General features: G+C 42.8%; 1 protein-coding gene across 1 annotated transcript in view; it reads left to right on the forward strand.

The window, feature by feature from the left end:
* HS6ST1 (heparan sulfate 6-O-sulfotransferase 1) overlaps positions 1 to 10,964 on the forward strand; it is a 193,599-nt gene extending 182,635 nt beyond the window's left edge. Inside the window, exon 2 of the mRNA XM_005425526.3 lies at positions 4,653 to 10,964. Within this exon, the coding sequence (XP_005425583.1) occupies positions 4,653 to 5,361 (709 nt within the window). The 3' untranslated portion in view covers positions 5,362 to 10,964. The remainder of the gene's footprint in view (positions 1 to 4,652) is intronic.
* Positions 10,965 to 11,596: the final 632 nt, after the last annotated feature.

The raw sequence follows: 11,596 nt of genomic DNA on the forward strand, positions 1-11,596 counted from the left end.
AATAAAAAACATTAGAAAAAATAAAAAAAAAAAAAAAAAAAAAAAAAAGGCCAGGTGGGAGGAAGCATTTAAGCACAGGAAAGAATAGGGAATTGCACAGTCAAGTAAGCGGTTCTTGTCAGAATTTAGAGACCAGCAGCAGTAAGAAGGGTGCATTGGCATGTAAAAAAGAGTGGAAATTGACTGAAGAGAAATGGTAGCATCATATTTAGAATCTGTCACTTTATCAGAATTATCTTGACTGGTTATTAGCAAAAGAGAAGGAATTGAGTTTTTAGAGGAAGAAGGGTTTCATTTCCCCTTCATTAGCTGAGGAACCTGCTGACAGGAATTAAGACAGAATATTGCTAAATGGCAGCTTCAGCCACGCAACAAAGGGTTATTTTTAACCCCAAGCTGCTCAGTGACTGCATTTGTAGCATGGCCCTGCTTAAAAAAAACCCAAAACTCTGCTGGCAAAACTGAGACTGCTTTGTGCTGCTATGTGAGAATGGGAAGGAGAGTTCTGGGTGAGAATCCTGTAGGGCAGTGGTGCCTCTGGCACCCGTATCATGAAAATATACCATTGTCCTCTGACCTCAATCCATGCTGAAACAGGGGCTTTGCATAATCCTGCAAGGAGACAGCTCCTGCTCCAAAAAATGTTATGTTTTGAATTTCCAAAACAGACAAAGGAGACATTGTCAGCCCTTCACACATGGGAAACAGAGGCAGGGAGAGAGAGCTTTGTCTGGGGCAAGCGGGCTAATTTTGACAGAATGGGCACTTCAAGTGAAGTTTCCTGAATTCATTTGTGTATTATGACCACGAGGTTGGCCTTCCTTTCTAATGCTGGATTTTGTTCTTCCTGAAACTTCAGTTCAGGTACAGGGTTGTTGATCAAAACCATTGTTTTTGTTCTGTTGTATTTAATAAATATGCCAGGGATTCTTGCCTTGGGCACTGTGCAGCTTGCATGCAGGTCTGAGGTGAACTCTGCAAATGGCTCAGAGGTGGATTTTCCAGTGGATTTCCATGTTGGGACTGCCAGGAGCAGCAATGCAAGGAAAGGCAGAGGTGTGACTTTGTTCTGCTTGTCCTTGTGCCCCTGGGCATCACAGCCCCATGGGTATGGAGAAGGGAGCTCCAAGAGCAGTAATGCTGCTCTGCTCAGCTTCATGTGGGAGGAAAAATCTTACTTCCACTGTCCATTTGTCTTGCTCAAGCTTGTTAAGTCCAGAAAGACCAGTGAGATATGACCCTGCATGACCAAACTGGAGCTTTTTTTATGAGGCACTATTGAGTGGAACCATCTGGCCTAGGAGAAAACCACGCTTCTGAAAGGAGCATTTAGAACACTAAAGTTAAGTGGCTGTCTGGGACACCATGTTGAATGAAGGGCACTCACAGCTGCATGGGGTTTATGGGTTTATTTTGTCTCTGATGACAAAAAAAAAGTACTAGTCATGTGGTTCCTCGTGAATTCCAAGCCACTGTTAATAAGTGGCATTGCCTGTGTTCTCAGCCATGCTGGAACAGAGTTCCCCCAGCTTGCTGACTGCTAATGGATGATGATTTACAGTTACCTATTTTTTCTCTGATCTTAAAGGCAATCCCAAATTATACTTCAAGAACAGAAATTTCAGTATCTGAAGTTCCTTGAGTGAACACTTGCACTGTCATCCCTCTAATACCCAAGTGGCTCACCCCTATGGCTCCTGAGGTCTCAGTCCTTTGGAAGGTGTGCTGCTCACTTGCCTGAGGGCTGAGGAAATCTGCTTCTCAGAAACCAAGACCTTTCTAGAAAGCTAAATACAAATTTGGGAGCATAACTTTCACTATGTCAATGGTGCATCTCAACTTAGGCAGTTAAAACTTCTTTTGCTGTAAAGTCTCTGTTTAGTTTTGTTTGTTAGGCTTATTGTTTGTTTGGTTTTGTTTTTGTTTTGTTTTTTAAATTTTTTTTGTTGTTGGGGCTTTTTTGTTTGGGTTTTTTAAATATTTTATTTTATTTTATTTTATTTTATTTATATCTATTGGGGCAGCTTACTTAAGTACTTCTAGGGGCCTGGTTCCAGTTTCCAAAGATAAATCTGATTTCTGTGTTAGGAGGCAAGCTCTTTCCTTCAAGCACTTTTCTATGTGACAGACCTAGAAAGGGGCAAATTGAATTCAAAGTAGAATTTCTAAAATTGTAGCCTATTTCCTGTGCTTTTCATTCATTGAGATGAATCTTTGAGAAAGATCCCTCATGGTAAAATATTTACCAGGGTATTACATTGACAAAGGCAATAGCTCTTAGAGTGCAGTGTGAAGAAAGAAGTTCCTGCTCTTTAAACTTTTTCCAATCCACATCCTGTTCAGTGTCTCTGTTTCAGTGGACTCCAGAAGCTTTGAATGATATTTATTCATCTGATTTACTAACAGTCTCCTAAAGTTTAAACAGAGACACAGAGAGAAGATAAGCTGGACTCAGCCTTGCAGGAATCAGATTCATGCCAACTCTGCAACTTCTATTTGATTTTATGCACATCATTTAATATTTGTGGTTCCCCTGTTTGCCAAATGCAGTTACCAATTCCTCTTTTTTTTTCCCTATCCACACTTGTATAGGTGGCATGTTTGGACAGGAATCAGCTCCTCCTTTGTCTGTGGTTACCTCACACATAAATGAGTCCCTGATCTTAGGGATCAAGGATAAGCAACCTTCTAGTTGCTTCTGTAGCCACAAAATAATAAATGGCTTTGACCTGCTCAGTGAAAAATGCAACCTTTGGATTACATCAGTGAAAATAAAAATCCACTGCAGTTCACAAGTCAAAAACTGCTGATAGTGTTTAGCACCACTGTCTTGTCATTGAGCATCTGGCATTCATCACTGCTCTCCTTTTCTTCCCACTGCTGTATTTTATCCCATCTATTGGAGGTTTCTTGGCTCAGCCTGAATGAATTATGGCTGCTTCTCAGTCAGGGTAGTGGAATCACTGCAGGCTGCAAAGTAAAGGAAGGAAAAAGAGGTAGGCTTTTAAAAGTCTTTAGAAGAAAATATCTGCTCCCCTTTTTCTCCCTGTGCCTGTACGCAGACAGTACTGGACAGTATTAATAAACAGTGAGATACTCTTTCTATTGAAGAGAGATGGAATGGTTTCCAAAATGAACAAATATCTGTACCAGGCCTCATTATGAAGGCAGAAAGCAGGAGAGGAATTGGAGCTGGGGTGGACACCCCCTGCCATTGTTGGAAAGACCAAAACTGACTGCTTTGAAACAGCCCTTCGGCAGGTTTATAATGAATTAGGAAAGCAAACCTTACTTAATATGAGACTTCCTGGGCAATGGCTCTGATGTATTATTTAAAAACTAAATTGCTCTTTTGCAGAAATTTAGGTTAGTAATAGGAAGAATAATACTGAAGGTGCTAGGAAAACAGGGATCTGTTAAAATTAGCCAAAACAGAATACTTTTACTATATTTTCTTCCAAAAACTGTTCACTGCCATCTCCGTGGCCATTCCATTTGGTGTTCCTGAACAGTGCTGGCAAGGCAAAGAGCCCTAGCAGCATTCTGAAGATGCATTTCTGATGGGAACATGGATCCTCCACCGCCCTTGTGTGAAACACTCCCAGCTGCATGTGTGTGTTCCTGCCAAAGCCAGGTGCTCCCATGTGTGCTCAGTGTCACAGCCCCATGCCCTGAAAGCACATGCCAGCTTTAGGAGCTAGAGAAGGCATTTCCTCCTTCTGGAAACACAAAGACACCTCAGTCCCACGCTGCTGGCAGTTAGGGAAGAAAAGCCCATTTCCCTCTGTGTGGAGAGGGCTGTTGCAGACTGCCATCTCTGTCAATCCCAGAACTCCATGGGCTGGAGCCAGAGGGTCTCTGTTAAGAGACAGCTGTCATGTTTTCAGTTCTAGGGACAGCTTCTATTGTTGAGGACTTCATTGTACTTAGAACAGCAAGAACACCCCATGTCATTATGTGTGCTCTTCCTGGTTGTCTTGCCTTTCCCTTCTATTTAGTCTCATGTCAAAAGTGTGTCTGAAGTTTGTTTGATTTAATACCAGGTTGACTGAAATGGGAATAAATTATTGCTGCTATTGCTGGTTGTAAGCTCAGCCTTCTCTTTCTGCAAAGCATATTGCATTCCTGATTTCCTATTGTTTTTCATTTATGTTCCTGTGGTTTTATCCTGCTACTCACTGCAGACTCCCAGATTTCAGCTCAGCAACCAGATCAACCAAGCAGTGGGTGTCCTGGTCAGCATCTGCATGGAGTGGAGGTGATAGGCCCAGGTCACAGACAGAGGCTGCTGGGCTTCCCTTTGGAGCAGGTCCTGGCTGGCACTGCAGGCACCCAGTGCTTGGTGGGAAAGGCCAGGCAGTGCCAGGAGCCACAGTTGCTCTCTGAAGTCAAGGAACAGGTTCAGTCCTGGTGATTTGTTCTGACTTTGCAGTCTGTTGCTGGCAACGGACATCCTGGTGAAGGTGCTACTACTTGTTAAGGCTAAAATGGAAACACAGGTCTAATGTTGCACAAAGGGCTTTGCTTGAGATATTGCAAGATAAAAACAACCCAGAAATACAGTTGGATGGATGATGTCATGTTGATTTACTCTCAGGTTTTTGCTGTCTGCACTAGCAGAATATTTATTCTGTTTTCTCTTCTCCTTGTAGAAAATTTTACTACATTACTCTGCTGAGAGACCCTGTTTCTCGTTACCTCAGCGAATGGCGTCACGTCCAACGAGGAGCTACTTGGAAGACCTCCTTGCACATGTGTGATGGCAGGACACCCACTCCTGAAGAGCTGCCCTCGTGCTACGAGGGTACAGACTGGTCGGGCTGCACGCTGCAGGAGTTCATGGACTGCCCCTACAACTTGGCCAACAACCGCCAGGTGAGGATGTTGGCCGACTTGAGCCTTGTGGGCTGCTACAACATGTCCTTCATCCCAGAGAACAAGCGAGCACAGATCCTGCTGGAGAGTGCCAAAAAAAACCTCAAAGACATGGCCTTCTTCGGCCTGACAGAGTTCCAGAGAAAGACTCAGTACCTGTTTGAGAGGACTTTCAACCTGAAGTTCATTCGGCCCTTCATGCAGTACAACAGCACGCGGGCAGGTGGCGTGGAGGTGGACAACGACACCATCCGCAGGATTGAGGAGCTCAACGACCTGGACATGCAGCTCTATGACTATGCAAAGGACCTCTTCCAGCAGCGCTACCAGTACAAGAGGCAGCTGGAGAGGATGGAGCAGAGGATCAGGAACCGGGAGGAGAGGCTCCTGCACCGCTCCAACGAAGCGCTTCCCAAGGAAGAGACCGAGGAGCAAGGACGTTTGCCCACTGAGGACTACATGAGCCATATTATAGAGAAGTGGTAGCCTAGGCAGACTTTTATATTAATGATATTCTAGGGTTTCCATATGAGAGATGGTGGAAGTAAAAATAACAAAAAAACAAAAACATATTTTATTTAAAAACAAGTCTGTAAAACAGAAGGTAGATTGCTTCCTTAAATATAGGGTCTTTTTACTGTTTCTTACAAGACCGATGAGATTCTTAAAAAAATCAATAAATACATAAAAATAGAAAAGGGTCAACATTCTAATGCAGAGATAAAAAATGCACAAATGCAGTTACCCAAGCATAAGGCCAAATACAGAAGAATGTTTCTTATCCTCATGATTTTAACACAAATGGCAGAAGTAGGATTTTTTAAAAATCTGTTTATCCCCTGAGCCTAATGGTCTAAAGATACATAACTAAAAAACAAGGAAACAGAGGTTTTCTTTTGTGGCGGAGGTGGGATGGGAATTGCACTGTTTGTCAGTAACTGATAATGGTGACTGAGTTGTGAATGGGCCATCCCATCAGGCTGGGATCTGAGCACGCAGGCAGTCACAGCATTTCAGCTGGCAGCCACTGCCAGAAAGTAGAGCACCATAAAAAAAAAAGAAGAAAACCAGTCAGAGGATGAGAAACATTAAAGCAAATTGACTACGGCCTGGGAAATGTACTTAGCACAGTGGTTCTGATTCATTTCACTGGTATCACATATACATACACAGCTTCATCACAAAAATAATGGGGAATTCGTACACAAAACTCCCAGATTTGTTTCCCAGACAGGTCCCAAAACAAGTTAAGAGCCAACCATAGACTCAAACCTGCATTCACATGTTGTCCTGTCAGCTTACACCAGTACCGCTCAAGCCACTATCAGTATTGTGTGTTAGCAGCACACAAAAACCCTATCCTACATACTACCAAAAAAAAAAAGGAAGAAAAATGTAATAACTCCTTCATAAATCCTCAAAAAATTCAGACCCTGCAAATGATATGTCACTGATGGGAATGTGACAAGGGGGTGATTTTGTTTTGTTTGTTGCTATGAGAAATACTGACCCAGAATAAGCATACAGACCTTCCCTAGCTGTATTATTTCAGTTATTTTTACTTGCTTTTATCAAGAGGTAATGGGCATCAGCCTGCTTCCAGTAAAGTCACTAGAACTGATTTAAGTGGGGACAGGATGGGGCTCTCTTCCAGAGCTGTGAAAATTTCTGACTATGGGTCTAAATTAATTATGAGACAGTGCACATTGTCTTTTGGCAGGGTGCCTGTTCTGCAGCCCTTACTTTAAATGAACAAGCTGTGTTCATAAAACTGGAAAGGGGAATCATGGATAGTGTTTTTTTAGTCTCAGACCACTCTCAAAGCAGAATTCTTTCAATGCTGGTTTTTAGGGCCTCATGGAAATTTAATCCTCCGGTGTGGGGACAGTCTAACCAGGTTCTGCTTACTGACTTTTGAGACAGAACAACAATGACTTCTCTAATTCCTCTTTCCACTCACCAAATTAAAATATGGCTTATTTTTTTGCTGTTGCAAGCACTTCTTTGTTTGGCTGGAAGCATGGAAATGAAGCAGTTTTTGCCTGGTTCATGTCTCACTCTGTTATTACTCGGCCTGTAAGACCTGAACCAGCTATTGTTTAGGGTAAACTCTGAACCAAATGGAATAGGATTTCATGTTCAAAGGCCACGTTAACTGCAAATCAAATACGGCATTGTAGTCACTGGAGGAGAGGCAGAGAGCTGATGAACTCAACTTTAGCATGTCATTTTTACAGCATATCTTTCCCATCACACAGGTCCACTGTGTGCTGCTTGGTTTGGATTTTAATTCTTTCTCTGCCTCTGTGCACCGTTTCCAGCAGTTTCAAGGTCAGACTGAGTTTTGCAAAGGAAGGGCTTCTGAGGGGGATACACCTTGCTTTTGGAGACGTTTTTCTCCTGAAGAGCAAAGACAGCTAAAAAACTTGAGAAGGAAAAACACAAAGAGCCCTGAGGGCTTACATTGAATTCTGTTACAGCCCTGAGCCAAAGTCCACCAGAGTCAGAGGATGTCTTTCCTGTTGATTTCAGGTGGATTTCAGTCAGGTCCTGGTCTGATCCTGCTGCTGCAGAGTGCACAAGCGCACACAGCTGTCTGCAGGTACAGCAGGACATTGTCAGCCACACATTTGGCTGGAACCAGTAGGCGCTGGTTCTGTCCATGTCTTTAAGGCTGTGCCAGTGTTTCTGCCACAGAATGGCTCCTGTTCCCAGAAATGTGTAGCTTGGCCATAAGCATTTCCTTCTGGATGAAAACTGGGGAGCAAAATGAAGCACTATTTGGTAGTTGGCTTGGAGGAAGAGAAGGTATTACAAGTCCATTTGCTCATCTCTGAATCCCAAGACTGGCAGAAGCTATGTCTGCTACATGCCAGCACTTTTACATTTTGCTGTAACTACAGAAAACATTTGTATTTTAAAAATGCAACTTTGCAGGCTGTTTACCCACAAGACCAGCACATGCGATACAAAAAGCAACTGTTGCTTCACATGCACAGTTTCCACCTTTCCCCAAAAGCTTTTCAGGGTATGTCCTGTGTGGTGGATCCATAAGGCACAAGGGATTCCTGCAGCTAATCCCTGTTTGTGTCTCACTGCTGGGACTGTGTGGGATTCAGAGCAGGATTGTGATTAGGCTGTGTCTGCCTGAGCTGTTCTGTGTTACAGGCTCTGAGTAACCAGTTGGATGTTAATGAATCTGTCTGCAGGGTTGTCTAAATCAGAAGCAGCCTCTGACCTTAGAAGCATGTCAGTAGAAGACCTTGCTCCAACATTTATTTATTTTTTGGTAATATATTGCAGGAACAAGCAAAAGAAATGAAATTATATTGAAAACTGTCTTTGGTTAACAATTTCATTTCAACCACAAAAGGAGGGCTGACCTCAGTACTGAGGCAGAAGTTTCAAGGTTTAAATCCTGCATCCATGCAAATACCTCAGTTTTTCCACCTCTGCGCTGGGAGTAACAAATTTAGGGACTCTAAAAGAGTACTCCAAGGTATGAAAAGTACAGGGCACTTTGAAACAGATTATGAGTAATGGGAATGAACAGAATTACCCAAAAGCCCTCCCTCACCCTGGCTGCTGTGCTGGTCTGCTTCTGGCTGTTAATTGATTTTAAGTGCTATGTACCAGAACATTGGTTGCAGGACATACCTGGCACTGTCTTCTTCCTTTAGAGGGTACAAGGAAACTTTTTTAACATAATGTGAATGTAGTTTTTTGTGATTTATATGTACCACACTTTGAAGTGGTACTATTTCTTTTCTTTCTAGGACTGATATTTTGATACTACAATAACATGAAAAGTGTGTGTGTGTAGTTTTAAAATGAATGGAGAAGAACAGCATTAAGGCACTCTGGCAGAAATAGTGGCCAGATAGTAGATTCTTGTTCAATATCTGCCTCTTTCTTTCAAAAGGTTTTTCCTGTGACTTCTAGACACACCAAAAGCTTCTTTGGGACATGAAGTGTTTCTTCAAGGGATCTGTCAGTGTATCATGATCCAGGTCAGGCTAGGAGAGTGCTGGGAGCAGTGCAAGCAGGTGCAAGATTGGACTTGTCCCTTAGGGACTTTGTGACTTCTTGGGGCACAGAAGTCAGTTTGCATTTAGTCACCTAAACAGTGAAAACATCACTGCTTGGTGGGTGTTCTTGCTGAAGAAAACATTTTCTTGCTGGTTTGTCTCATCCTAGTTAGCTCTGTTGAAGGAGTTTGCCTCGTCCAAGGTTTTCCAGACAGGTCCCACCTTGTACCCTGTCCACGTCACAAAATGCAGGATTGACCCGTAAGGTTGCCAGCCCAGGCTGTCACAGGGTTCAAAGTCATAAACAAAAAAAAAGAAAAAGTCAGAAAAGGCTAGTGTGAATTTCTGGCTTGTCTGAATTTCTCCCTTTATGCCCAACATTTTGGAATAATGAGGAGCACTTCAGTTGATGTTTTTGCACCCCACAGTCCCTTACTTGCTTATAGAGATGGGATGACAATGGAAGCAGCATAAGAAAGATCCCAATAAGGTTTTGAATCCTCTCTCCGAGGGCTGTCCTGTTGGAGCAGAAAAGAGCAGTGCAGTTCTGAGAGTGTGACCAAGGCAGGAGGAGTCCCCATGGCAGTACAATTAGGAAATTTTCCCTCTGAGCCAGTCAGGTCACTTCAGAGAGCAGTGGGCAGCTCCAGAAGGTGATGATAGCATCACAGCACAGGGCCTGGCCAAGGTTCATACCGTGGAGTTAAATGGGTCTCTGGTGTCTGTCTCACTGGTGTTCAGTTACCCAGACCCCACAGACTTCTCCAGTCATCACAAAAAAGGGGTGGCACTCCAGGAATTCATCCCCAACCTGTGCTTAGTGCTGTATTCCCGGAGCTGTAGCTTGGCATGCAGCTGACACTATCTGCTGGACTCAAATCCCAGGGCTGGCTGTGTTCTCTTTTTATTCTTCTTTTCACTTCCACTAACGTTAGCAGCTCATGTTCCAGAGGCAGAAGTGAGCATGGGATCCACTGCCTGATCTGGAGTGTTCCAAGCCATTGTAGCACAGGTCAGCGAGCAGCAGCTCAGGTGAGCAGGGCACACAGTCCCAGCTATCCATGGCTGCTTGTTTTATCCCATCTACAGGAATTCTGCCAAAGTGAATGCAGTCCTGATGAGCACATGAGTGTTAAAGCCTGTGTTGTCCCAGCTCTGTAATTCTTAGCCATGCAAGATGAAAAAAGCCAGATTTGCAAATGAGTCTGTCTCCTCAGAGCCCTACAATTCCCCCTCCCTGTTCAGTTCCCTCACGTGTCAATTCTAGAGACTGGATTGAGAGAGTTGTACTATAATGAATAATTTTATATTCAAAAAGTTTACTGAGCATGATTTGTTTTGTACATATTGGAATATGATTTAACTTATTTTTATTGCCCCTTTTAATCTTTCTTTTTCCATGAGGAGAAGACAAAAATCCCCATCCTCTCTCAATGTGAAGTTCCTGTGTGTTTATATGTAGTCTGCCAGTCAAACACACAAGAGGCAGAAGATTTTTCACCATCCCTACAGCTATCTGATTTTGGTTTGCATTGTCATTTCCATTCATCTGGGACCTTGCTTATATTGTCTCTTCTTTCCTCTCTGCTGCACAGTCTGCACAGAGCAGGGAAAGGTCAATGCAGGCAGGATTTTCTTCTTCTTCCTCTCCCTTTTCTTGTGTGCTTTACTTACCAAGGAACTCAGTTCCTCTAGGAGTTGTGTGACTGAGGGTAAAAAAATACAACTGTACTCCACCTGCCTTCCATCCTCCATGTTGTAGATCAAACAGATTCAGCTTCTCTGAAAGTGACTGTGGCTGGACTCATTCCATTGGGCTGAATGTGTATGGTTTGCACTTTCCTCCCCACTTCAGGAACTTAAAACCAACAAAAAAAAGGCAACTGTTTCAACTTAAGCCGAGTAACACTTAAAGCTTTATATATTTATTTATAGCATCTTACAAAAAGTGTTAAAAGGTTTTTTCTTCCACAAGAAAAATAAAATTTTTAAAAATCGTCTAATTGTTTTTGTCTAGATCAAGGATGAATGTTAGCAGATGAAATAAACCCTAAAATTGAGCATCTGTGGTATGTGTTGTCCTTCCACTGGCCTTTGATGGTGTTTCAGTGTAATATGTCTTGCCTGTTTATTACAGAGAGATAAAGCTGCCAGTGCACTTGATGGAGAGTATTTGTTTTCTGCTACAAAAACAGACTCCTGGACAAGAAATATTCAAGCAGAAACTGCAGTCTGTTTGTTCCTATTGTTACATTTGAGCCAACATTGCAAAAAGCCCTTAAACCTCATGGAACCTGTCATCTTTTAAAAATTACCTTTGATACTATACAGGCTTCTTACTTTTTTTTTCCAGAGGCACTGCAATGAACACATTTGCAGGCAATAAATAGAGGTTGCTACACCAAATACTGTGGAATAATTAACAGAACTTTTTGTTTGCTTCATGTTCAGAAGTATTTTGTTGTGTGAAAACATTCTGCAGCTACTGGGCTGAGCCATGTCCTGTTTTGCACAGTGGAAGTGAGTTAAGGGTGAGAGGATGGTGATAAAATTGTTTCACAGCATCCCAAGTGAGAACAGCAAGATATTTATGGAGGTGTAGTGAGTAACAAAGCTGTGATTTTACCAAAGCATCACCACAGCTCCCTCTTGGAGCAGGTGCTGCTGGAGGACTCAGGTAAGGGATGGTGTCA

This window comes from Geospiza fortis, unplaced genomic scaffold (genome assembly GCF_000277835.1).
Source record: "Geospiza fortis unplaced genomic scaffold, GeoFor_1.0 scaffold101, whole genome shotgun sequence".
Taxonomy (NCBI): Eukaryota; Metazoa; Chordata; class Aves; order Passeriformes; family Thraupidae; genus Geospiza; species Geospiza fortis.